Source organism: Furipterus horrens, unplaced genomic scaffold (genome assembly GCF_987537825.1).
Source record: "Furipterus horrens unplaced genomic scaffold, mFurHor1.1.pri manual_scaffold_9, whole genome shotgun sequence".
NCBI lineage: Eukaryota > Metazoa > Chordata > Mammalia > Chiroptera > Furipteridae > Furipterus > Furipterus horrens.
In genome coordinates this window covers 89612151-89639726 of record NW_028327179.1, presented here as the reverse complement: position 1 = coordinate 89639726, position 27576 = coordinate 89612151, and the positions used below count along the sequence as shown (strand labels likewise).

The 27576-nt window shown below is 38.6% G+C and overlaps 1 protein-coding gene across 1 annotated transcript in view; it reads right to left on the bottom strand.

Moving 5' to 3' along the window:
• Nucleotides 1–27576, bottom strand: part of EXOC4 (exocyst complex component 4) — a 689199-nt gene that overhangs the window by 359981 nt on the left and 301642 nt on the right. The window contains exon 10 of the mRNA XM_090287528.1: nucleotides 19831–19927. Coding sequence (XP_090143654.1) covers nucleotides 19831–19927 — 97 coding nt within the window. The remainder of the gene's footprint in view (nucleotides 1–19830; nucleotides 19928–27576) is intronic.

Below are 27576 nucleotides of genomic sequence, written 5' to 3'. Positions count from 1 at the left end.
CACTAACAGGGAACAACAAAGGCAGGTCGGGACGACACCAGAGCCTCCTGGGGAAGAACGGCATGGCATTCAAACCCACTCTATTTTCTCCTCTCGCTCCACAGGAAGGACACAGAAGGTTTCGTAGTTTACGCAGAGGAACGCCAAGAACAACGCTCTGAACAGGCGCCGCACTTCCCTCCCGTCTTCAGAAACACAAATGAGCATGGAAGGAGTCAAACTTGTAAATAATCTTGAGCGGTAAGAAAGAAGTAATGTTTCACACATGGCAGGATCTGGCAGAGCATGTGACGGCGCCAGCTCATGAAATGCTTAGCTATCAAATTAATTCCAGTTGGCTGGGATATGAACCCTGTCAAATATACTGAAAACTTGATGAAACATAACTAAAAGTAATGATAAAGAGCAATGAAAGCGCTGCTGTGAAAGTCGTCATGGAGCTTCAGGCTTGTTTAATGATTCTGTCAATATCTGGAGAAGAGGAATTCCACGGACCCAGAAGAAACCTTGGGTGAGACTGCAGGCCTTTGGAAGAAACTATACATAAGAGTTTATAATACCTGTCCTTTAAAAAAAGGGAGGGGCATTATTTTAAAACAATAAGCTCAAGAAAATGCTAAACACTAAATTTGAAAGCTTAAAAAGACTTTCCCTTTATGAATGCTGTACTGAGGCTTAGCATACTATACACACACACACACACACACAAGCCTATTCAAGACTCATGGCAATCACCATAGAGAAAAATCATGGCTTTCTTTCATCTCTCATTTTTCCTGATACTTAAGGCGCTGGTTGGAAAAGCACAGGGATATTAAGAGAAATGAATAAGCAGAATGAAATACATCTGTGGCTTTCCTTTCATCAACTGTTTCTGGCATTGTGCTCCCACCACCTCAGTTTGTAACTACTCAGAAAGATTCAATCAGCTGTCTCACATCCTCCTTATGAAAGGTAAACACTAAATGAACAAGTGCAATTTATAAAAAAAAAGTTTCTGAATTAAACTGCAAGGCATTTACTCAAACTTTTCCAGTAAATACATAGGTGTGCCCATTTTTCATCACATAAGAGAAGGTTCGGCAAGATGGCTCTGACAGAAGACCTGGCTCAGCCACAGTTCTTTTTCTCCTTTTCTGGCCCCTACTGTATCATCCTGCTTGAAGATAAGGAACAAGAAATATATCATACATTCGGAGATATATGTGTTTTAAGCCAATTCATAATAGTGTCATGAAGCCTAAAATATTCGAGAACAACATTATACATGTCATATCTCATTAAAGAAAAGAAGAGGCCGCAGTGGCAGAAGTCATTTGAGAAATAATGTAGTGCCACAAAATGTAGGGAAATGCATGCTTTACGGAAATTTATGCCAACAGTAAAAAACCATCAGGGGTACGTTCCTGCCCTGACCAGTGTGACTCAGTTGGTTGGTCATCATCCCTCAAAGTGAAGGGTCGCAGATTCAATTCCCAGTTAGGGCATGTGCCTGGGTTGCAGGTTTGATCCCCAGGTCAGGGCGTGTACAAGAGGCAAGAGATCGATGTTTCTCTCTCACATCGGTGTTTCTCTCCCTCTCTTTCTCCCTCCCTTCCCTTCTCTATGCATGCATGCATGAATGAATGAATGAAATATTTTTTTTAATAAAAAGAACATATTTCTGCAGGTAGCATAGGGGTTCTTGAAAGTTTTCATTTCATACCAAGACCTAAAGCTAAAAAAAAAAAAAAAAAAAAAAAGAAAATCACCATGTTCTAGCCCAAAAATATTCGAGTGCTACGTTTTTCTTGCAGTACAGCAACTTTTTTAAATAAAATGGCTTGAACATTTACCTTGGGTACATTATAAAATAAAGGTCCTTCAGTTATGCAAATAATTATACCTAAATTAACCAGTTAAACTCATAAAGTTTCCTTCTAAGTCAGCTCAACTACTTTTAGATGATTATCTTTTAGAAGCAAAATGAAGAGAAGGGCAGAGTGATGAGACGCGACCACCAAGGGAAGTGTTCCAAGGTCCTGACCTTGACTGGCCTGTGGTGTCCCTGGGACCCAGAGATGTCCAATTCGACCTTCACCGGCCTGTGGCATCCCTGGGACCCAGAACTCTTCATATTGTGCCTTTTCATCTCAGTTTTTTAAGCAGAAAAATTCTTTTCTCTAACCCAGCAGGAGAATCATGTGTATGAACTGTTTCCAGAGAGTCCTGCTGATATGCCATTCCAGACTCCAACAGCCCAGTTAGAGCCATCACGGACCAGCCCCAGAGCCCGAGAAATCTCTTATTTTAAGGGTTGTGAAGGAAACCATGTCTCTGAAATACAGAGCAGGAGGTAAGAGTTCTGGGGGCACTTCCGCGTGGGCTTCAATCCTGGCCCTTCTGTTTACAACAGTGGGATCTGGGCCAAGCTGTGTCAACTCTTCATGCCTCAGTTCCTTAGTTATAAAAGGGAATAATAATAGTACCTATCATATGAGAGCTGCAGTGAAGACTGAATTAGATAATACATGTTAAGCATTTAAAACCTAACTGGGTGTATCACTAGGCCTTAGTAATTTTAGTTAGTTTTATTATTATTTACTTGAGTTAACTGAGACCTTTACAGTATAAGCAGATTGCAAAAGAGACCCAGAAACGTACACTTAGACAACCGGATCCATCTGTATTACCCTACCATTCCTAGAATGCAGAATGTTTCAAAGCTATTATTTACTCTCTTATATATAATCCAAGATTCAAGGATTTAAGATGTACGCTCATCACTATTTCTAGATACAAGTGGGAAGCAATATTAATGTTCCAGAAATTCAATGTTTGCATGGCATCAAACTTTTGGTGGCAAATTGGATGTGAGCGATGCAAGCAAAATCCCCGAGACTACTTCAATCAGCTGACTCCTTAGAGCACCAGGGACAGTTTTCCCGGAGTTTGCTGAGATAATGAATATAGACAGCATTGATCCATTAAGGACCGTGCCTGCTGTCTGAATGCCTTCCCTCAAGTAATTCAATCATGTTTGTTTGGGAGAGACTTAGAGTTATCTTAGGGACATTCAGATACCACGAGGTTTCTCAGGATATGCTAATGAATTTAAATGAGAGAGGGGCTTCCTGATTGCATTAAAAATGCATCCAGCTTCCCTTTCTTGTCTTTGCAGAGGGCCGCTGCATGCTTTGTCATAACCAAATGCAAACTTCTCTTAGGCTGGGGTCGCTAATTACATTTGGAAGAGCAACTGGTTTCTTTCTCGGTAGTTATTCATCATCCACCAAATAAAATTATATCTGAAATATGTGCAGCGCACATAAATATATTTTCCAATTCCCAGGTACATACATATGTGGCTGGATCCCACGACTGGGTTTGGTAGAGAGTCCAAATGCCTGGACAGAAAACTAAAAGAAAAAAGAGAAATTGTAGAACTATCAAGGTCATTAAGGAAAGCCTCACTCCTTCCTCTTTGAGGAAGTAGAAAAAAAGAACATGAGATGTAACTAATATTTGGAAGAAAATAAAAATCTTCTCCCTTAGTAACGCAGTTCACATAAATTGATGGAAAGAAATCATTCAAAATGCCAGCAGGGGCTTCCTTCCTCTCCCCAATCCAAACTATAAATAAAACTTCCTGCCCGTGCATTGGGCCAATGACAAAATTCCCCTAACATTTTCATCTGTAATGCTTTTTCTTCTTGAGAAAAGAGCAAATACAGGAAATGGAACTTCTGACAGCCCTTGTCATGTTCAGCAGAGGGGACGTATGTTTGCAAACTTCAGACCTGAGTGACTTGTTGCAGCACCTTTTCTGACAGGCATCACTAAACAAATGTCTCACACAGGAGACCCCTCTGGTGTGTGAGCTTGGGTTGGGGGCGGGGGACGAGAGGAGGAGCGTCATGTGCCATCACCTAAAATTAACAGCCTACCTTAAGGAGTTTTTCAGACTATCGTTTTTAACCAAACACAGGCACACTGCCAGCTAAGCAGTAAAGAGAGCAAAATAAGTGATTTTTTTTCTGCTTCATCCTCATCTCTATAGTGACCTACATAAGAATCGGTTCTCCTTAAACCACAAAACACATTTGGAAATTTATCTTTGTAATTAATCTATTTGGATATCAAAATTAACCCCAAGAAGGAAAAGTAGATGCAAATCCATTTTAGGGCCAAGGATGTTAGGGCACGTGGGAGCCCAAAACCTGAACCATGAACTGTGCCTGATCACCTAACAACCAGCTGTCTGTCCTCGTTATCATTTTGATAATGGAACTAGACTCCTCTCCATGAAAAGCCAACATTATTACCTCACTCATCAAACATTCACCAAGAGCATAGTATGTGCTGGGCATCATCGAAATTCCAGATATGCCAAGCTGATTACAAAATGGTCACTAGCATCTTCTTTATGAGGGAGAAACATGAGGACGGCTACTTAAAGAATAATTATATGCCAGGTCGACAAGAACACAGAGGAAAGGGGAGGAGTACGGCAGGAGTCAGACAGTGTCCCAGCAAAGATGTTGCTGACGGATGCGCAGAAATTCACCAGGCCAAGGAGAAGGGCATCAAGTGGGGAGAAACCACATGCAAAGGAAGAGAGGCAAGGCAGAGAATTAAGGTTTGGGGAACTTCACACCGTTTAGGATGACTCTAGACCATAGGAAGCAGACAAGACGACAAAGAGGTTATCAGCTCAGTTTTAGAACTGAACCTGGTTCCTGGACCTTGGGAGAGGGTTCCGTGTTGGAGAAAACACTCAAAGTCATGGCTAAAACTCCCGAGTGAGTGAGACTTGGTAGAGTGAGGAGAACTCGTGCTGAGTGAGTAGGCAGAGAGAACAGAATCTTCGCAAGGCCGAGAAGGAACAGTCCCAAGTAGAAGAAGAGGCCAGACACGGCGTGGCAGAGAAGCAAAGAAAGAAAAGACTGAAACACAGAAGCATAACCAGCTGTGGACAGGCTGACAAAATCAGGTAAGATAAGACTGAAAAACACCCTTGATATTTGACAATTAGGTAGTGACTGGTCAGTAGAGTTCCAAGCGAATTGGGAGAAGGAAGGAAATGAAGAGCATAGAATAATAAACTTGAACAGGAAGGAAAGAGGAATTTCAGTGATAGGGGACAGGGGTGATAGGCAGAAAAGAGGTTTTATAAAATGGGAGAGGTTGAATTGAGCATATATATTTATAGGTCTCAGGGACGGGACCATTAGAGAAATAAACATGAAAGATACAAGAGAGATTAAATCAAAGGAAGGAAGGAAGAAAGGAAGGTAGGTCCCGGGGTGATGGAAAGAAATGGAATTAAAACTAGGGGAAAACCACCTTCTTAAAAAGGAAAGGACACATAAAGAAATGCGCCTCTACAACAACAATTTTTAAGAGTAAAGAAGAAAACTTGAGGAAATTCAGACTACAGAAGTAATATAATTATTTATCACTGATTTTCTTTAATTCTCAAATTACCAGTATAACCTAATTAGAAACAAAATCTCCATAAAGGCCAGGACAATGTCTGGCACACAGTAAGCACTCAATAAATATTTGTTAAAAAAAAAAAAAGAAAACTAATTAACAGAAAAATATGACTAAACTGAAGAATTACACCCCCCCACCCCAATTCAGTTGGTCAGTCGTCGGCAGCCGTCCGTCTCGAGAGACGATGGTGTAGCTTCTTAAGAGTCTATCTGCACCGCCGAGAATGGCTGTGCAGTCCGACTCGGGAGTGACACGGTATCTGTCTCCTCCCGTGTTGAATCGACATCTTACGATGACGCTGGAGTGTCCTCTCCAGTGAAGCTGAAGCTACAGAGCCTGGGCAGGGTGATATGGAGGGTCTGCTGTTGCCCATTAGGCAGACCCCCCCTCTCTTCGCAGCTGAAGGGTCCAAGGGAAAGACGGAGTCAATACAGCTTGGCTTCAGGTGCGCCGCAGGAGTTGCCGGTGTTGACTACAAAGTCAAACCGCCTTAGGGACTCCGGCTCCGGATTTTCTGTCGGGGTTTACTCCCTTAGCCTTTCCCCTGAAGAGGTATGCCGCAAGGCAGCGGAGGTTTTTTGGAATCAGAGTTTTCCTTCTCTGATGTGCCTTGACTGGAAGATCGAACCAGCGACACTTAGCTCGCAGGCCGACGCTCAATCCACTGAGCCAAACCAGCCAGACCCCAATTCAGTATACTTTAAGTATAACCAACTCCTATTGAATTGTAGGAGTTGCATCTTGCAAAATCAGGATGTCAATCAAAAACCTTGTAAAAAAATATGTAGTGAATCAGGGCTCATAAAGCAGAGGACTCCCATCTTTCAGAGACAGATGTTGGTTCCTTTTCATTCTTCAGTGAGATTCTTATTTCAATTTTCTTGAAAGCTTCAAAATAAGAAAGGATTGTAGATTCATTCAGATGCATTTCTGAGCATTGATGCTCCTCCATCAAACCTGCTCAGATTTTCTAATGTCATTTTAAAGAATGGATTTAGTGGCCTCTTTTTTCCATATAATTTTCTTTTCTATTGTTATTTCCCACTTATATTTTTTAAAAACCATAAAAGATGCAAACGAGCTCTGGGCGGCTTTGCTGATGCTGGTGGCCTGGGCACACTGGGCAGAGAAGGCGGTCTTGTTGCTGTCAGGCTTCCTTCTAGCAGCCGCCATGAGAGGCTGCAGACGCGTGAACACTCAGAAAACAAAGTGGCTATGACAAATGTGTCTGCACAGAATATGTTCTAATAGCCAAGTGGCTAAAATAGAAGGCAATGAGTAAATAAAATTAACAATAGGCTCAAGATACTATAAAGAGGTTAAAGACACATAGCTTTTAATATGCAGGAATTAAAGATCCCAAAGACCTATTAAAAGAAGATTTACTATCGATCACCTTTATTTTGTGCTTTTACAACCAGCCCATGCACTTACCAATGACTCTTGTGTTCATTTGCTCCACACATTTTTACTGACTGCCATTCATGCCCCACAACGACACGACGGACAGACAATGTCTATGCACTACAGTTCTGTGAGAGCCTCCCAGCTGGACCATGCCTGCTACTCGCTTTCTGTGAGTCTTCGATCCAAGGGACCCCCCATCAAACCCTCACGTCACACTTCTTCCTGCCTTCTCGACTGAATTTTGTCACTTCCAAACACAAGCTTATATATTGATGTTTTCCTAAGAATGTTGATTTAAGGTTGCCAACAATCTTTGAAAAGGATCATTCTTAATTTTGAGGTAATATTTGCACCACTCCTTGTGTTGAAATTCCTTCTCTTTAATAAAACTGGTAACCTATGTTAGTTGCCAATTAATTTTTTCACTGATTGATTCATAAATCCCAAAGTCTAGGAAAAAAAGAGTCAACTAATTTTAGCTTCCCCGACTTTTACTTCCGAGGTCGTAGAACACAGTCTGTATCTATCATGTAGCCAATCTGGCCTCTAGGCACCCTGGCTAGAACATGCCCCAGCCCCCCAAGACCTCTTACTTGCCTGAGAGGTTCTTTGGCACCATGAGACAAGAAATCAAAAGATTTCTTGAAAAGTTGTTTTGAAGAAGTTTAAACTACAAGCAGCATTAAGACCATAAGATCCTAACAAATTCTCATTTATTCCAAAATACTGATTGAATATTGAAATTTCAGTGCTGATAGAATGACTAACATAAAGGAACCAATGTATTGCTGCTCTTCCCCGTAATGTAGATGACTTGACACAGTCTTAATGCTGCACAAAAGAAGTTAAACACCAAAGAGGACATATTGTATGATTCCATTTATATGAAGTTCAAGCACAGGTAAAACCAATCTATCTACAATGACAGAAATCAGAGTAATGGTTACGTCCTAGAAATGGGTGCTATCAATGTGAGAAAGCCTTCTGGGGCACTGAAGATCATTTATATTAATGTTCCATATCTTGATCTGGGTTATGGTTACACTTGTGTATACATATGTAAAATTCATACAAATACATTATCATGTATGTAAAAATGTGTAGATGTTAATGTATAGCTCAATAAAAATGAAAAGAAATAGATTAGCTTTCAAAATATTCACAGATTCTGAATTCACAGAATCCAATTAAGTAAGATCCTTCCATATTCTTTCACTAAAAAGTGGTAGCCTGGAAACTTTCTGGCACTACACTTTTTTCTTCTTCCTCTGTATCAAATACTTTCTCATCTACTTACAATGTGGTAACTTACAGTAATAAAACCGTTAAGAATGCTGAATATAACAAAAGTTATCGGCAAATACTTCCTATTCTTCTGCAAGTACTAAAAACTCTTCGAGGACATCAAAAACTCCAATATCTATTTCATTTGCAAAAGGACAGACGCTTCATTTTCAAGTCAAAAACCACTATTCTTACCAAAAAAAAAAAAGAAATGAAGGTGATTAAAAACTAAATCTTCTTATATCATATTTCCATCTCTCTTCTTTATACCTGTCCTTACTTACCCTGCATGAAACAAAGAAGTTGCCTTTCCCTTATTAAGTAACAAAGTCTCAAGAAAATGTTCTTGCTTAGCTGGAGGTTTCTTTCTGTTTGTTTTTAAGTACAGAAGGAAAATGAAAAGGGTTTCTTGACCATGAAATAGAAAATATTTCACTGAGGGTACAGCGTATAAAAAAACAAAAACAAAAACAAAACACAGTAATGATTAAATGTTCAAATGAGAATTACTGAAAATGAAAAAGTTTAAGAAGGCCAAGAAAGAGCCCTTGGTGTTACCCCAAAGCCCCTGTAACAAAGTATGCAAAGCAGCAATAAGAGAATAAAAACAATAGGAGTGTGAGTCCATTTTCTGAGGTGCAAGGGGAATAGTGGAATAATTTTCCAAATTTTACAGAGAAACAATGTATAGCCAACACCAGAAGGAATATAAGTTATTAAAGGTGGAGACCATGTTTTTCCTCTAGGTATTCCTATGAAATTTCTGATACCAAATTACATTATCAATTCAGGTTTCAAATCAGATGTAAATGGGCCTGCGGCTCAACATAAACATATTTCATTGAATGCTGAATAAGCATATTTTGGTTATTGCAGTCCAAGGCAAATGCATGTACAGAATACATAAAAAGCAGCACACAAATTATGTAAACATTTTGCACTGAAAAGAATCTTCTCTGTCTTTTATATGTAAGCTTCCAAAAATGTTAATTAATAATTATAAAATTTAACTGGCAAGAAAACCTGCATCTAAAATGTCTACTTAAATCAAGGTCAAAAATGACAGCAGCATTCATGATGACTTCAACTTTATTTGGAAATATAGTTTTAGTTCCATATTAGCTTTTACAGCAGGGGGAAAAGCCAGTTATCAGGTTAAGAGTCACTGAGTTATCTTATATTCATGCGCCAGTAACTGACACAGGAAAAAACAAACAGAAAAATACAAAAACAGGAGCAGAGAAGGAAAAAAGAAAGAGGATGGAAGGAACTCCTCTAGCAACTGCTGTAGATACAGCCACAGTACAAGATCCCCTCTCACCCTCGTGTTGGAAAACAGAAAGCCAGCACTGAAATAATGCAGAAAACTAGCTCCTTGATCCTGCCAGTGGACACCAGTATGAAGTGTGAGCCAGCAACAGAAGAAGCATATCTGTCCAGAGCTCTGAATTTGCACAGCATATGAGAAAGACTTACAATCACAGATGTTAAGGAATGTAGACCTGATAATGCAGCAACTAGTTAACTGCATCTTCAATTCAGCTTCTGACGAAGCATCTTCAGGAAGGATACGGTCTCCCAAGGGAAGCTTTCCCATTCTTGGATTGCCATGTTTATGAGAAAATTCTCATTATGTGGAGTCAGATGTCACGAGCATCCAACCAACGTAGGAGATCGAGTCCTGATTAATGAAACACCAATATGCTAAGCTATTTTATCTCTTATAACTGATGGACATTTATGTGTTTCAAAATAAGTATCAAATCTTCTGTTTTTCTTCTGTTTTTTTTTTTTTTTTTTCCCAGTTCTTCCTACTGGTTAACCTAAGAAACGACCTGTATGCTTCTTCTAACTAGACTGACACGTCTCGCCCTTTGACACTGTCATAGCGGTGTGATGCACTGACATGCGTGTTGGAGCTTGATAGGCACTCCATTTCACTCAGTAATAAAAGAAATTGTCAGTTAGTTGCAATCAGTGTTCAGCCATATATCACATACCATCTTTTGAAAATTCAAAAGTAAAATGTGAGAAAAAAACTTAATCACCAAAAGTTAATTTGAAGGTTAAAAGCATTTTAACGTTTATAATACAAATTCAAAAGCAGTTATTCAAAAGTGGGGCTTGAAATCTAAATCTACCACCACACAAGCGTTCTGCAGGCCATCACAGGTCAGACAGTCTGAAAACAGTCATATTTTTCATAAGTCTGAAAACAGGGGAAAAAAAAGCTGTGTTTCATAAAAATGCAACAGGGGAGCCACATTTCCTCTCATGCATGAATAATGTATGATCTGCAATGTTATTTGCTAGACTATCTAATCACCAGCATCTTTCAAAATGTCCACAGAAGATTTAGTTCATTAAGGACAAACATGTATCTGTATATAAATATAACATACTTGCGAACACTGAGAATAATATTCCTCCGAATACCACTGTACACATCAAACTGACATGGTGGGACAAATTTTGTGCATTTCACGAAGATAAAAATATTGGAAAAGGAAATACAGAATAATTTCTTCATCTTGTGACATTCATGCTTCCTCTAATAAAACTTAAGTCCCTCTTTCAAAACAACACACACACACACACACACACACACGTTCAAAATATGATCCAGGGGTTATGGTACACTTTTTTAATAAAAGTGAAAATTTAACAGAAGCAGAACAAGAGGCTAAATAAGAAAGCTTTTAGAGCAAGGTTTCTTCTATTAGTAAAGATTTTATCATTTTAGAAGGGTATTCCACTATTCATAAAAGAAGGATAAGGCAGGAGTTATTTATGCATCCATAAACTTTAATTTACTTTTTATTGTATTTTTTCCATTACCATTTATCAAGAGAAAGAAAGGTGAAAATAGAAGTCTACAGTTCTAATAAATACCCTCATATTTTATTTAACTAGTCAAGTTACAAAAGGCATAGTTTAGGATCAGTAGTATAATAAAAAGTAAATTTCTAAAATCACTTTTATATTTCTGTATTTTATCCTATAACATGCTTTCTACTTATGACAGAGGTAAAAGGATGTAAAAACAATCTAATATCCCATTTTAGATATGAAAGAAACATTAATCTATTTCAATATGATTACTAAGGAAAAAATAATTTTCCACTATACTTTTATTCATATCTGATGAAAGAGACATTCACTGCAAATCAAGAAATATTTGCTAAGCACTTTAGTAAGTTGCCTATTAATTCTTTAAACAAATATTAACTGTAACCCCATTTGTACAGAAGATACATCTGAACCACGATCCTCCCTTCATTGTGGAAGCAATGTCAATTTGAGAAAGGAAAGATCACAAAGAGTGCGGATCTGGAGTCTTGCAGACCTAAAAAGGCATTACCAAATTTATTCATTTATTAGCATGAGTTAGTGCCAGAAAAAGCTGAAAAGACTTCTTGTACTAGACCTGGTTTAGACCATATAAATAGTTAGTATGTAGTTAAGTGATATCCCAGAATTTTCTATAAAAAACTTAAGATTTTTCTTTTGGGGGGGGGCGGCAAAGCTTATTATGAAAACAAAACACAGGCCTTCTACAAAGCAGACATCAAACCATACTACACACTTGTTCAAGACAACACCATAATCTATAGTTCAGCAACAACTATCCCTTACAAACTCTCATGTATCTGGAATGTCACACAGTGTAACTCCCTATTGACATCTTGATAGACTAATGGCATAGTAACATTTGCTCAGTATCTCCGAATAATACCTCAAAGTAGGCTATATCAAAGAGTTATTTTCCATTTCAGTACACATAATTGTTAAGGGGGACAGAGGGTTTTCATTATATTAATTAGAGGAGTGCTAATAATTTCACCATTAACAACAGGTCTTCCTGAGTATCCCAAGTCCAGGAAGGTAAATTCTTAGAAGGCGTCTTTCCCTAAGCCTTCAGAGTCATTGGAAGTTTCATATGTAGTCCCCAAAGTTTCTTACAATCTAAATATAATGCCCTCCTTGTTGTTTAAACAAAAAGAAATTTTTGCCTCCACAGTCCTGTGTATAAACAAGCTCCCTACTCACAGGCCCCAGGCTGCACCCTGGCTCCACACACCCCAATGCACGTTATTCTGTTCATGGCTCCTTGAAAGTATTCACCTCCTTCCAATCAAACGTCATGTTCTCAGGAAGTCCTTCCCAATTCAGCCTATATAAAATAGTGGGCCTGTCACCACCACAGTCATTACCAAATTCCTAACTCGGCTCTGTTGTTCATAACTACTTCATAAACCTGATACTGTTTCCCATGTGGAACCCTTTACTTTTTATTGTCTGACTTTTCCACTAGACTAAATTCAATGCGGTCAGAGACTTGTTAGCTACTAGATGGCAAGGCCCGGCACAAAGTAAGTGCTCAATAAATTTTGTTAAAGGCTTGAGCAATGGATTTTTATTTTGCTTAAGTATAACAATGATTTCTGTATGCTTTTGATCTGCCAGTGTTGTCAATATATGAAAATATGAGCACAATAATTAATAAAACAAAAATAGAAAATAAGACAGCAATCACAATGGCCATGGAGCTTGGCATATCATTTTTAGAAACAGAACTTACGAATTTGATAGCATAATCAATGTCAGAGCTGTCATTCCTCCAGGCTTGGTTTCAGCTACTTCCTGACCCTGTAACTTCAAGCATTTCTTAACAATCAGAGGCATTTCAAAGCTATTTAACAACCAGGCCAGAAGTAACTTTGAAACAGCACCCCACACTGCTGCTAACTGGTAGTTTCTATTCTGTCAAGATTAACTTTTAGAGGGTACTCTGTAATTCCAGACAAGTAAGATTACATGGTTACAATGACTTGTTCTTACAGCTGTTTGCCTTAAGAAAGACACACAGCCAGAGTGAAACTGTCCATCCCCAAAGCCCAGTTGCCAAGAAAATTTCAATTCAATAACTGACCTAAACGCCAGCCTACTCCTTAATGACCAATAAATATTTCATTTTTTGTTCTACCCAGGAAGCCTTAATTGCTGTCTAATTTTAATGACATGTGGCTGATAATAAACAGTGAAAAGTGCTCCCAGTGCAGATATTCAGTATTCAGGTTGTGTTCAACAGAGGACGCATCAGTGACACTTCTGCAACTTAAATGGCACCATCGTCGCCTGCGTCTGCAGCCTCTTACGGCTGCCAAGTCACCCCGGGACTGCAAACATCTGGGCTCAGTTGTCTCATAAGAAACACACTTCATCTATGGAAAGTGCTTATTGCCCCAAAGAGCCAAATGCCTTTTAAAAGCTATTGATGCAAATAAGCAAAAACAAAACAAACAAAGAAACAAAAAAATAGCATCACTTGGACTTTTAGATTTTAAAATGTCAAGCCTTTGGAGTCCCCAATTATAAAACGCATTCCCAGTCACAGAATCACAAAACTTGAAAGGTTAAAAGAAAAATCCAGACCAACCTTCTTTATTTTATAGATATGAAAAATTAAGACACAGTGATTTGAAAATCATCAAAAATTTAATACAATCGTTCCTACCCCACTGCTCCAGCCCACTTCCTGTGGTCTACCCTCTCTACCATGCAACAGACAACATGCCTTTCCATGGGAACAACGGCTGCAGTGCTGAAAGAATGAGCAGATCAATCATTTACTCAACTTATTTCCGGGAGTGTGTTGTAAATGCAAATTTGAATGTACATTCTCCACAGCAGATAATTAAGGTTAAAAGAGATCATAAGGGTGGGACCCTAATCCAACAGGGCTCAGGGACTTTAAAGGAGACATCGAGAGAGGACACAGACAGAAGGCTTCCTTAAATTCCCATGTCCTCGGTCCTGACTTGTCCCAGCTCGAAAGACTTGGAATTTTTCTCTCTCATGCAAAGATGGGCTGCTTCAAACCCCATTGCCTGTGTCTGATAATTCCACGTCGGAGGCCAGCAGGCTGCACCTGTGAGACGGGGGCAGCAGCAGAGTCCGACGCAAGCCTGACTTCGTTGCCACGTGTAACTGTCCCCACCTCGGAATACATGCACAGGAAGACAGATAAAAGGGCAGAGCAGGCATTGCAGTGTTTTTGGAATACTTTGGTTAGATGCTACAAGAATTTATCTTTTTATAGAATACTTTCCCCTTTTTCCCCTCCACGCACATGGACCCCAGTGTGGTGATTGCGGGGTGGGGGATGGGGGAGGTAAGGGGGATAAATAGGAACAAGAAAAATGCAATAAAAAAAATATTTAAAAAAAATACGTTTTGTTGTCAATCATTTTCTGCTATATGGAAGAACTGTACTAACAAATCTAAAACATAATATATTCTCTGTTTTTAGAGAATAAAGAATAATGATAAATAAATGAAAAAACAAAGGAAAATGAAATCCTCCACCTCTCCCCCCAAAACTCCACAAATAGCAGCCACAAAGTAATTTCAAATTTCCTGAAATGGCGACATTATTAGTAAATGTAATCAAAAAGTGTTACACTGTGTCACACTGTGGTTGATACCCCAATAAAATGTACATTTTTGGTGAAGGTTTATTTATATTTAGATTATGGTTAATAATTACCAAAATGTAATTATTCAAAAATAACTTTTGTAAAAAATCTAAATTCATGTCAAAAGAAAAAAAAATGTGCCCCTTAAATGTCAACATTAACATTTCTCCCTTTTGTTCTGGAGATTCAAGGCCTATTAAATAGATTCCATTTTTCACAGTGAATCCATCCGTTCCTCTCGAATGTTGTCAGAGAAAGCTATGAAAACAGCAGACAGGTTGGCGAGGGAAAGGCGTCGGTCCTGTGAAAGTATTTCAGAATCTACCCCTGGCATGGCTGGAGGCACATTATTTCGATTTTTTTTCTTTCATTTAGACTCACAAGGAGAAAAATTGATCAAATGACCTCTTATCATCTAAATCTTACATTAAGGGTTTAATTGCACTCAATGCCTTTTCAGGCTAGGAGGGAAACAAGGATAATAAATACACCTCAATTTTCTAAAACTTCACATTCTAAGAGACAGTTACGCGGTTTCTGGGTCAAAAAGAGAAAATAGTACGGAAAAGCATGAAATAAACAAATCAAGTGGTCAGCAGTTAATGCGTAGTGAAGAGCCTGCCCGATTTCCGACAGACGAGACGGCCGCACTTGTAAGGAGTATAAAAGTAAGTTTGAAGGTCTCCAGGTCTGAGGCGCTCGTGCAGTAGTTTTATGTGAGGACAGCGTAAACGGCTGCCGGGCACATATAAAACTGCAGCACGGGACTGAGCTGTGTGGTGTTCCCAGCAGGTGGCTCAGTTTTCACGAGGGCAAACCTTCAGGCTGCAAACGATGCATGCTGCCAGCTGAGTGAAAACTCATGCAAAGAACGCTTTTAATAAATTAAGCATGGAAGAGCCACAGCCGAAGCATCTGGAAGGCAGAGGGCAGTGCTGCTAGACACAGGAGAGGAGCAAAGGGACAATGAGGCCCTGCCGCACACTTGGAAGGGTTTCTTCCTCCCCAGGAAACATTTGAGAGTTCACGGAAAGGGTTTAAGAAAACAATGACCTCATGTTTGAATAGAGTTAGCCTGTGGTCAAAGTTGACTTGTGATAAGTTCCTTCTGAACTTATGTTTAATATGGTGAGGTTAATAATAAAAAATAATTATTATAATCAATTAGAAAAAAAGAGTTTGAAAATTTGGGATGGAAAAAAAAATGAGTCACTCAATACAAGTAGAAACACATGTGGGGGCGGGGGCTACCTCGTGACAGCATATGTGATTGCTCAGTCATGTCACACTGGCTTCCAGGGAGGCCTTCTGATGTAAAGGGTAGGAAGGGGAGCTCCCCCTGATCAACCTCCTCTCCAGTAACTGGTGGTTTCCCACGTCCCAATTTTTTCCACCAATGTAGCCACCAAGTGAGTAAGCAAAAAATTCACCTTATTTTTTTGTGTCCTCGGGACCTGGCATAGACTCAATAAATAATCAGTGAGTAAAAGTAAATTGATGGACCCTATATCTAAACCTAGATAACTTGTTCTGGTTTGATACTAAATTTCAAATCTTGTGCTTTTTCCTATCTTTCCATCCCTCTACACTGCCTCTCCTGCTATGTTACATTGTTTTTTAAGTGATAAAATGCTAAGTCACTCTCACTTTGGACTAGCATGACAAACAAGCAAGGAACAAAAGGATGAAAATACTCCTCTATGTACACATATTTAAATAAGCTCATAACAAAAAGAATGACTATTTTTAAACAAGCGTCCATATCTAACTTAAGAGGAGGGAAAACACACATTGCAAGTATTTACTGAACATCTCATTTCTTGAGCATAAATAAGTGAATGACTACAGGAGAAATGAAATGATAATAGTAAAAATGAAATACACCAGTATGATAATGCACATTGATGCTCCTGCTTCCCAAACGTAAACTTCCACTTTAGAAGAAATAATAAATCCAATAACTAGCAAGTGCTGAAGTGTAAAAACTAAAAAAAAAAAAAAAAATTAAAAGACCTTAGTCACTTGAAGTTCCATAAGCCCATATAAGTTATCAGCTGAAACTCTATAATCATTGGAGGAGACAGGTACAATTTGAGCCAAAGACTAACTTACAGTCTATAAAGTCTATAAAGAATATATGCACCCCCATGTTCACTGCAGTGTTATTTACAATAACCAAGATCTGGAAACAGCCCAAGTGCCCATCAGTAGATGAGTAGATTAAAAAAAGCTATGGTACATTTACACAAAGAAATACTACTCAGCTTTAAAAAAAAAAAAAAAAAAAGGAACTCTTCCCCTTGGCAACAGCATGGATGAACCTGGAGATTATTATGCTACGTGAAGTCAGCCAGTCAGAGATCTCACTTACATGTGGAATCTAATGAACAAAATAAACTGACGAACAAAATACATAGACCAGACTGACAGCTGTCAGAGGGGAAGAAGGTTGGGGGGACTGGATGTGGATGAAAGAAGGTGAAGAGACTAAGCAAAAAAACCCAAAAACCATATATAACACACAGCCACAGATAACAGTGTGGTGATAGCCAGAAAGAAAGGGGGGTTGGCAGTAGGTAGAGGTGGGCAAAACGGGGGCTAATTGGGATGGGAAGGGACTTTGCTTTGGGCAGTGGGCGCACAATGCAGTGCGCAGATGATGTTTTGCTGAGTTGTACATTTGAGATCTGTGTGGTTTGGTCAACCAGTGTCACCGCAGTAAAGTCAATAAAATAAATACATACACACATACATACCAGAAAATAAATAAAGTCTGTAATAATTACCTGCTTGGAAAGGTGTTAACTTACCTTGCAGACCGCATAATAGTCTTGTGACTTCGATTAAGAGTTACACAGAAAATTCATGAATGATAAACTCTTTTAAATCATGCAATAAAACCTTCTCCAGTTCTAATCAATAATAAATTAAAACTCTAAATGAAAGAAGAGACCAAACAAGTGAGAAAAACTAGTAGGAGTGTTCTCAAGCCTTAACACAATTCTTGCCCTCACCAGGTGGCTCAGCTGGCTAAGCATCATCCCATACACCAAAAGGTCGCGGGTTCGGTCATGGTCAAGGTGCATACAGGAGGCAACCAAAAGATGTTTCTCTCACATCCATGGTTTTCTCTCTCACTCCCTCCTTTCCTCTCTCTCTAAAATCAATAAGCATGTCCTCAGGGAAGGATTCTTTTTTAAAAACTCTGTAGTAAAGCAGCATATAATACTAAACAATAATTTTCAAGAATTTTAATACATTAAGTTCTACCGGTATTTTACTAGAATTGCATTTTAGTAAGTATGAAATACTTTTTCTATTCAACTAACTTTACTTTTAAAAAGAAAAAATAATTATGGGGAAAGAAAAATCACTTGAAAAATGGTTGTTAACAACACTGCCAAAAATCTTTCAAAGAATTTGTTTCTCCTCCACTTATCCGAGGCGTAACATAACTTTGCAGTAAATTATGCTGTTAATCTAGGTTAGAAGATGCCTATAATGATTAAGGTATTTTCCCATTTTCCTAACAATTAGCAACACTAATAAGAAATCAATTGTAATTGGAGAAGAGAGTACTAAATTAACTGTCTAATATCTATATGAGAATTGTTACTTAATCAACATACTTTTGTATGCTGCAATTTATAAAATCAACTAAATTTGGAAGAATAGTCTTAATTCTCTTAATTCAATGATTCTTAAATTATGTAAATTTACTTGCTGTAAATGCTTGCTAGAGCAATTTTTTAAAAGGTTAATAACATTTCTTCTAGAATCTCTTATTTTTTATGGTGTGAAAGTGAGGATTTTTGTTGCTGTTTTTGTTTAATTTCTACATTTGTGTTTTTGCATTTAAACCTAATTGGGTAAAGTATTCTAGTACAATTTTAAAAAACTGGTTAAGAGATTAGAACAGAATTAATTCTAGTGATATCAGTCTAGTAAGTCTTGGCTGATGAGATGGTAGGATAATCCCAGCAATAACCTGCTTTGTATTAGAAAAGCACACACAGTGTTATCTCTGGCCAATCCAGTAGCATCTGCGTAACTATTAATCCAAATGCCTCAAATATTATAGAACTTAATCTGAGAAAGTTAGCAATATAGTATCTGGTATCTAACTTTTAATGAACCCAAGTACTTCTTGTCCATTATATGAAGATATGGCAAAAATATATACCAATCCATTACCAAAGAAAACATACAATTAATATACTGAATACCTGTGTCCAAAAAGTACCCTTTTTACTTCAGTCAAAAACACATCTTAACTCTTCCAGGGTCAACGACACACACCTTGTTGCGTAACAGATCCCAAGAACTTTTTCATCTTGCAAAACTGAAGCTCTAGATCCATGGAACAAAACCCCTTCTGCCATCCCCAAAAGAACTTTTTCAAAGGTATTTAGGGCTTAAACATTTTTTTACATGGAAGTATCATGGATCCTTATTTTCTTAAAATCGTAGTATCACAATAAACTGGAGCACTGTAATAGATGTCATTCCAGCCACCATCAATTATCCTTCAATATATAAAGACCACATATGTATTTGGTTGATACCATGTCTTTTAGTTTTGTAAATCATATTTGTGCAGAGACCTGCCAATTCTCAAAAGACATCCAAGTCATTAGTGTAAATTAGTGGGACGGATCACGGGTCTGCAATTTTCTGCTGTCAACGGCCAGAGAATAAGTATTTTAGGTTTTGCAAGCCATACGGGGTCCATTGCAAATATTTGGTTCTGCAACTGTAGCACAAAAGCAGGAATGGGCAATACATAAACGGATGAGCATGACTGTGTGTCAATAAAATTTTATTTACAAAATCAGGTGGCAGGTTAGATGTCTCCCATCGCCCACCATTTGCCAACCCCTGAAATACATTAGGAGGGGAAGGGAGAGACAGGGGAAGGGAGAAGGCAGGGACAGAGACAGGCAGTAGGAAAGAAAATCTAAAGTACTTGTGGAGTGTTACGCCTGAGAATAAGTAGCTACTTAGTAGGACGGACATGATCTGTTCTATTGACTAACTTAAACAGCGAGGCCCTAGAAAATGGAACAAGTTTTTTTCTTTTTTAAATGACTTGTTTCAGTGCTGATTGACCTAGTAGCAGTCAGTACATTGGCATCAATACTGAAAATACTGATCTTCAGTGAGTATTCAGGATTGAACTTACCTTAGTAATGGATGGAATATGACGGTAATATTTCTGGCTCCAGGTTTGCAAACAAATTTTGTTCCTCCACCTTCAATTAAGTTGTCATCAGGACCCCCTTTCAGGAAAAAAAAAAGATATATTTAGTTTATTAGAAACATTAAAAAAAAAAGGTATATTTAGATAAATGTTATAATGGTATAAGGAACATCTTTGAAAACATTTGCCTTCAATAGACACAAAACAATTTTGAATGACTTGACCTAGTCTTCCTCATTAAATAAACTATGAATGAGCATTTTCACTTTAATTAAACTACAGAATGCTTCCTGAAAATCCTCTTTTGAAATAAGTATGTGTTTACCATAAGTCTCAAATGTGATAAGGAGATTAAAAAAAAGTTCTTAGAACTATGTAATAGTCAGAATCCAGCTCTTTTGAATGACCCAGAGTCATCAATATCCTTGTTTTCAAACTCCCAGCGAGTGAGCTTCTTACAGAAGTGTATCCAGTGTTTTATTTCACGTGGCTGACTGATACCCATTCTGCAAGGCTGAAGATGTTGATATGCTCTTGGTGCCCTCAGAAGGTCTGCAGAAAACACGTTCCTATACCAGGCAAGACTCCTCTTTCCTCAAATATTCCTTAAGAGACTCAACAGGAATGCTGAAGGGTCATGGCATGGGGAATATCCACCCCTTTCCCACACACTGAGGCCAAAGCAACTCATCATGACTATCTTCCAGCTGACGGTCATTCAGAGACTTCAAATACATCCTAATTTCAGAGAGTTTAGAATGTGAAAAAAAGCATATCTTAGGATGTTGGGACAAATGCTCTCGTTCCACCTCCAACTCCCATGTTCCTTTCCATTAAAATGAAGCTCAATTAATGTAATCCCTGACCTTGCTCCATGTTTTACCCACTCCAGGGAAAGCGAAATAACTCCTTTGGTAGAACTGACAAAAAGAAGCAGGGCATGCATGCTTCAGCTACCTGTTACTCCACGTTAGAAACCAGAATGCGTGTAGATAAGTGTTGGCTTGCTAAGTTTAGCAATAAAGACCGTGCCTTGTCCAGAGAAGGGCAAAGTGGTCCGGCACCTTCTGTAAGTGGGTGAGTAAATCTGTTTTATTTTCTGCTGTTCATTCAGAAAACTCATTTGACTCTCAAACTAGACTACATCTTTCCATCTAGCTGATATCAATATAAAGGTAATAATTCATCCTTCATCTACCTTACTTCTGTTATTTCTTAATAGTTTCAGAACTGATAGGAAAGATACATGCCATACAATGGGCTTCCCCAAAACCTTAGCAATCTACACGTACAATGTTTCATTTCTTTTTTCTTCAAAATTAAACATTTCTTTCTAATTATAGTTCTTTGCATGATACCAAACACAACTTAATCTCGTTCGATTTATTATCTATCTTAATGGTCTCTGAGGCATCTTGGAAACTGACTGATAAAAACATGTGAGGCTTCAGAAATCCATACCCCAGATCATCAAGACTTCCCCGAGGCATCAGAGTCTAGACAAACCCCATTTGGATTAGTTGTTTCTACCAACTAGTCAGAGCATGGTTTGTCTTAAAAGAAAAACAGAAAATATAATGGCATGTACAGCTTTTAATTCAAAATCATGAGCTATTTTTTCTCATTTGAAAGAAATCCATTTTATAGTACTATATTTGCATCAGCGATATTAATGTTCTGCTATGTCAGTGGTTTTGTTGAGTTATAGGAAAACAAGGAGAGCATCAAGGCTACCACAAATACTACTCCTTTAGGAAAAATGTTCCTCAAAAGCAGGATGATATGTCTCCTTTATTAACACTTCTCTTTCTAAGATCATAAAATCAAGGCAAATTGAATCTATGAGTAAATGGGTGTTTATGTATAGAAGAAACCAGATTATATTCTCACTCCAAGAGAAACATAACTTACTATGAAATAAACAAATCTACACAAAAAAATAATGCTTTCATCTACTCACTATGAGCATATCTTTTTAAGGAGTACCTGATCTCCAATGGTTTCCAAAAATTCTGGCATTCTGTGGTTTTAGGTATTAAATAATTAAATATAGACCTATTAACCTAATGCCAGTCATTTGTTCTAAAACCCTGTTAGCTATAGACAGATGATCACTGATTTTCACAGGTATAAACTAAGTAAAAAGTAAAGCTTGGGCAGAAATATGAAAAAAAAGAGACCCCCCCCTAAACGTGAACTCCAACCAAAATTCTACATACAAAAACTTTGTGTATTATTCCAGTTCTGCTACCAAATGCCATTACACTGCATTTGATATGATTTCATCTTCACAGACCGCAAGTTCTAATCTAGCTTAGTAAATTACAAAAATACAGAGGCAACCCAGTGAAAATATTCTTGAAAATCGAGCTGTCAGAACCAAAAGTAAAGGCTGTGGCCAAAGATCTCTGTCTCTGAGATTTATGCCAGCACTTCAACATTCTGCGTGAGGAACCAGACATGCTGGTCCTCGCACGCCTTCCCATAATCAAGCAGCCTGGGAGCTGCTGTCATGAACAGGCCCACGGAACAAGGTGTTCGATCCTAAGAAGAGCACTGCAAGAGCCAGAGCCCCCCCGCCCCGCCCCCGTCCGTCATTCATTACGCTTCCTGTCTCATCTCGGCTGGCAGCGGCCAGGTGAAAGGCACCAGAGAAAACACTGGATGATGATGGATGGCTGGAAAGAAAGGAAAACCGACACCAGTGTTACAAGGAGAAAATATATTCTGCAGGCAGGAGGGGCACAAATGCCCCAGTTGCATTTCCTGTTCCTAACTATGAGGACAATGGTTTGACAGGCTCTCTCAGGTGACTGGCAAGAGGCACCATGGCCAACCAATGAGTATGGAGAGAACAGCATCTTAGTGCTCGCAGGTTGGTCCCTTCATTTAGAATTCATTTACTTATTATAAGTGATTAGCTCCTAAACTTAATTATTCCTTGGCAATAAATATGGAATTAATGACTGCACATAAGGTCTTTAATTGACCCTAAGCGCAAGGTGAATGGTCTAAGAATTTCCTGAATTCACAGTAGTCACCTTGCCAGTGGAGTTCTCGTATATTAAGTTATTTGGCCAGTGTCTATTCCTTTCTGTTTAAGATTCTTACCTATTTATTTTTAGATAGAGAGGAAGGGATGAGGTAACACCGATGTGAGAGAGAAACATCGATAAGTTGCCTCTTACACATGCCCCAGCCTGAGACTGAACCCACAACCCAGGCATGTGCCCCGGTACCGATCGGGAATCAAACCAGTGACCTTTGACTATAAGGAATGATGCCCAACCAACTTAGCCACATCAGCCAGGGCAGCAAGTGCCTATTCTTAAAGCACCAATTATCACTGTGATTTAAGGCTGTTGCTGCTTCTACCACCACTACCAACAAACTTGTAACAATCGACTAGCTATAAGCTTGGGGCTGGGTACTAAATTAAGAAGAAAACAAAGGCAAAATACTTTTCCTAACACTCAAATAACTTAGAATTACAGTCAAGTCAAGCAAATCAGGATTGGTGATGATATTCTATTGCTCATGTGTAAGTTGCTGTGGGACCTGGGAGAGAAACCCAGGCAACAAGCCCCTTCAAGGAAAGGATCATTTTTTTGGACTCAACTCTCATCAAGTATATAATTATTAACAATACTATTTTGTTCATGGATGTATCCCTTGTGCATAGAATAGCTTCTGGCATGTAATGAATATTCAGTGAATATTTGTTAAATAAATATATAAATAAACAAATGAACAAATAAAAGAAAAAATATAATGTGTCTTATAGACCAAGTGAATTCTAAGTACAAAGCACTTAGGAACCAACAGCAGTTGTGTTTTGCATAAAGTAAATCCAAGTTTCAACAAAGTCCTGAAAAAGTACATTAAGACATTATTTGTAGAAAACAATCTCCCAAATAGAAAAAAAATGAGTTACCTCCACCATTACAGAAGTAAATGCCTTGCCTGTATTTCATGGCTCAATTACAGTTTACTCCTGGGTTGTTAGCTCTAATGTTGTCACTATAGATAATTAAGACAGGAGCCAAGTACTGTGCAGGACAAGTAGAAAGAAGGTCAAGACTGGAAAAGGGAACTCCTAGTTATTCCCCACCTGCGAGGAAACTGGTACTGTGCTAGACCCTTTACGTAAAATGTGTCACTCAACCCTAATAACATCCCTGTAATGTCATTACCTAGCACTGAGATGAAGAAAGGAGGCTCATCGGGGGTGGGGAGTGTCAGTATCTTGCTCAAGGTCATACACATGGTAGGTTGAGTATTCAGTATTCAAACAACTTTTTGTCCAACCATACTTATTGCAGTGTGTTTACTATCATTTTATGCTCTCCAGAAATTCACAGGTGGAATAAAATGACACAGATGATGGGTGACACAGGAACATTCTAAAACAGGGAGCAATAAACCCCGATTTTATGGTGGCTTTGACACCTAAAATGCATTTTCCATGAAATCAACACTAACTACAGCAGGTGCTTATCCAAGTCAATGTCCAAAAGGTGTCTTTGATCAAAAATGTGAGTGAAGCTTAAGAAAAGCAATATTCTCTCTATATAACTATCATGTAGACAATAATTCTGGAAGGAACACATTTCGGGGTCCAGCTGAGGCCCAATGTAACACTTTCCTTTCTAATGCAGTCCCAGCAGTGAGAACTAGGACTAATTCAACCCCTTCCTTACCCTCCCCTACCCCCGCCGACCAGTAGTGACACAAATGACCTTTCGGACCACCTCAGACTCCTAAGGCCCCCACAGAGGTCCAGGAACATGAGAGAAGGAACTTCGGAGAATGTGCCTGTATTAATACCCAAAGTGCTGATAGAAGCACCTTTTTTCTGTTTCTTCTTTTAAGTAAAAGAATTTCAAAGGCCCTCCCTTGCTACTTTTATCATTATCATTTCCACATGCCTAGTCATCTGAGGCCATTAGAATGTCTTACAGTTTCCTTACGATGCAGAAACTGCATGGAGTCCCACAGAGGTCAACTAATTGTTTCTTTTATTTTAGCAACAAAGAAAAATAGAAAGATGGGGGAAAATAGAAAGTTCTGAAAAGTTTCCAAAGTCTCACAATAAAATGAACAGGCCCAGAATGTAAATGAAACAGTTTACTTTTCCAATATTTAAAACCTTGTTTCTATTCATTTTTTCCAGCTTTATTGAGATATAACGGGCAATATTATACATAGTGAAGGTATACATCATGGTAATTTGATACATGTATATATTGTGAAAGGATTCCTCCCATCGAGTTAATTAAATCTATCACCACATTGTTTGGGGGCAAGATGAGAATATTTAAGATCTACTCTCCTAGCAAATTCCACTTATACAGTACCCTTGTCTCTATTTCTGTTGTTCTCTGTAACCATTAAAATCCTGGACATGAATTTTGATCTAATATTCACGGAATCCTCCCTCTCCTGACCTCCAAATACTCAAAACTCAATATGATCAAGTCAAGCTCTATGAGAAAAGCAGGTGATATTGGTAGAGTCTTTTGGTACTCAAAAGTTATAATTAAGTAGGAATGACAAATATCACTCTGGATGTCTTCTGCCCTCCTGGGCGCTGGCAGTCACTGCTGACTGAATTAGAACCCCTTTGTGTTCTAAGCAGCCTGGAGAGTTGTTGGGTCTCAGGGTGGCAGGAAGAAGAATTAAAAGTCCCTGAATCCTGGGCACATTCAGGCCTCATTACCTTAGTGGGGTGAAGGCTTAAGGTGAGTGAAGAACTGACCTAATCTTTGAAAGGAAGGGAAGAAAGAAAATAAAGGATTCCTTGATAATCCTTTTATACTGTTGAAGGCCCAGGTAAGATGAAATAACCAAAATTTACAGCAATGCCGTATAATTGTGGAGCGTTCTAGAGCAGAGATAAGAGTGAAGAAGAGAGACCTGGAGAACTAGGGTTAAGGATTCACCATCCAGAAGTGGTGAAAAACAAGGGGTGAAGAGAGTTCTGGTAACGAAGAAATTTGAGTGATTAACCATATACAGGGCAAAGCTTGATAAGAAAATAAATCAGGTTTGGAAAGGATTTGACCAAGCAAAGATTAGAAACTGACCCTTGAGGGTCTCTATATGATAAAGGAGTACTCATGGCTGGAGTTAGTGAGGAAAATTTTGAAAAAAATGGGAGGTCGTAGTTAGAGAGGGACATAGTTAGAGTTTTATCTTTCCCTCTTTCCCTGTGGTCCAACCACAGGGAGCCCTCCCCTGGATCAGAAACGGCATGATGGAGGGTAGGGGGGAGGGCAGTAAGTTTGATGTCTCCTACTTCAAGAAGAAGGCAGCAGCAAAGTTGGGGACGAGGGTAAGATAAATAAAAGAAAGAAAGGAAATTCCAAGGATCTCAGCCCAGAGGAAGAAGGGGACATTTCTCTGGTCCTCTCGAAAGTATAACGAATAATGAGAGAAAGAGGATATAAATTAGGGGCTGCCTAATGATAAGCTACTGTGAGGAGGACAAACAGTAGGCATTTTGAAGTATAAAGGACAGCGTAGCGTGTGCGTGTTCAGTATCTTGTATCTGATGGAATTTCAATTTGAGCAGACTGTGAGGAAGGAAATATCTCACCTTACTTTTGCTTCAAGTGAAACCATTTCTCCCGGGTTTTGATTAAAGACCATGAAATATTTTTTATAAAGAAATTAAAATCATATCCGTTTGGAGTTCAAGGATTAAATATATTCTAGCTCCTCAATAGCAAGTGAATGTTACAATAATCTATTATTTTGGGGAGGTCTCTTGTTTTAAAAACCAAAACCAAAATAAATCAGTTCCTTAATTATTTTCCTAACAAGAACTTGTAAGAGGTGTTGGAGTACAGCATGAAAAGGAACATAAAAAGGAGGAAGAAAGAAACTTGAAGGTGAATAACAGCTCACCCCGAGCCATCAGTACCGTGTTTACCCGGAGTTCTTTCGTGAGCGGAAGTCAGAAAAGGCTCCGTTAGTAACAGTACTGACTGCTTCTGTACTGGAGTCTGAAACAGCCTGCTCTGTGCAGACCAAGGTGTAAGCTATGAGCCAACTAATGAAGGATCCGCAGTCCCTGCGTGCATATTTTTAAATGGCTGGTCAATAAAGGCCAAGGGAACTTTAATTAACCATCTTTGAGGAGCATTCCCATCTCAGTGGCATTATCCTCCAGCTCACTTTATTTGAAGGCTAGAAAAAGAGATTGTATTGATTCTTTCTTTTCCTTCCACTAACTGATTGCCTAGCTTAAATTATCTTCAATCTATTAAATATGTTTAGTGGTTAGTCAGATATATGTAGCTCAGTGGTTCTCAGGTATGTAAGCTGGAGTTCCCTACCTCGTGTATCAGGTGTCCAGTTTCTTTCACTTAACATAATGTTTTAAAAGTTCGTGCATGTGATAGCATGTATCAGTACTTCATTTATTTTCATGGCCAGATAATATTTCAAAGTATGTATACAGCACATTTAGTTTATCTATTTATCTCCTGATGAACATTTGGGTATTTCCACTTTTTGGCTATTATAAACAATGCAATTATTAAGAGCCATGTATAAGTTTTGTGTGGACCTGAGTTTCTAGTTCCCTTCAGTACAGACCTAGATATGAATTGTTGGCCATATGATAACCTCTGCGTTTAACAGTTTGAGGAACTGCCAGACTGTTTTCCAAAGAGGCTACACCCTTACGCTCACTGTTGCTTTCAATAACTAATTGTTTAAAAA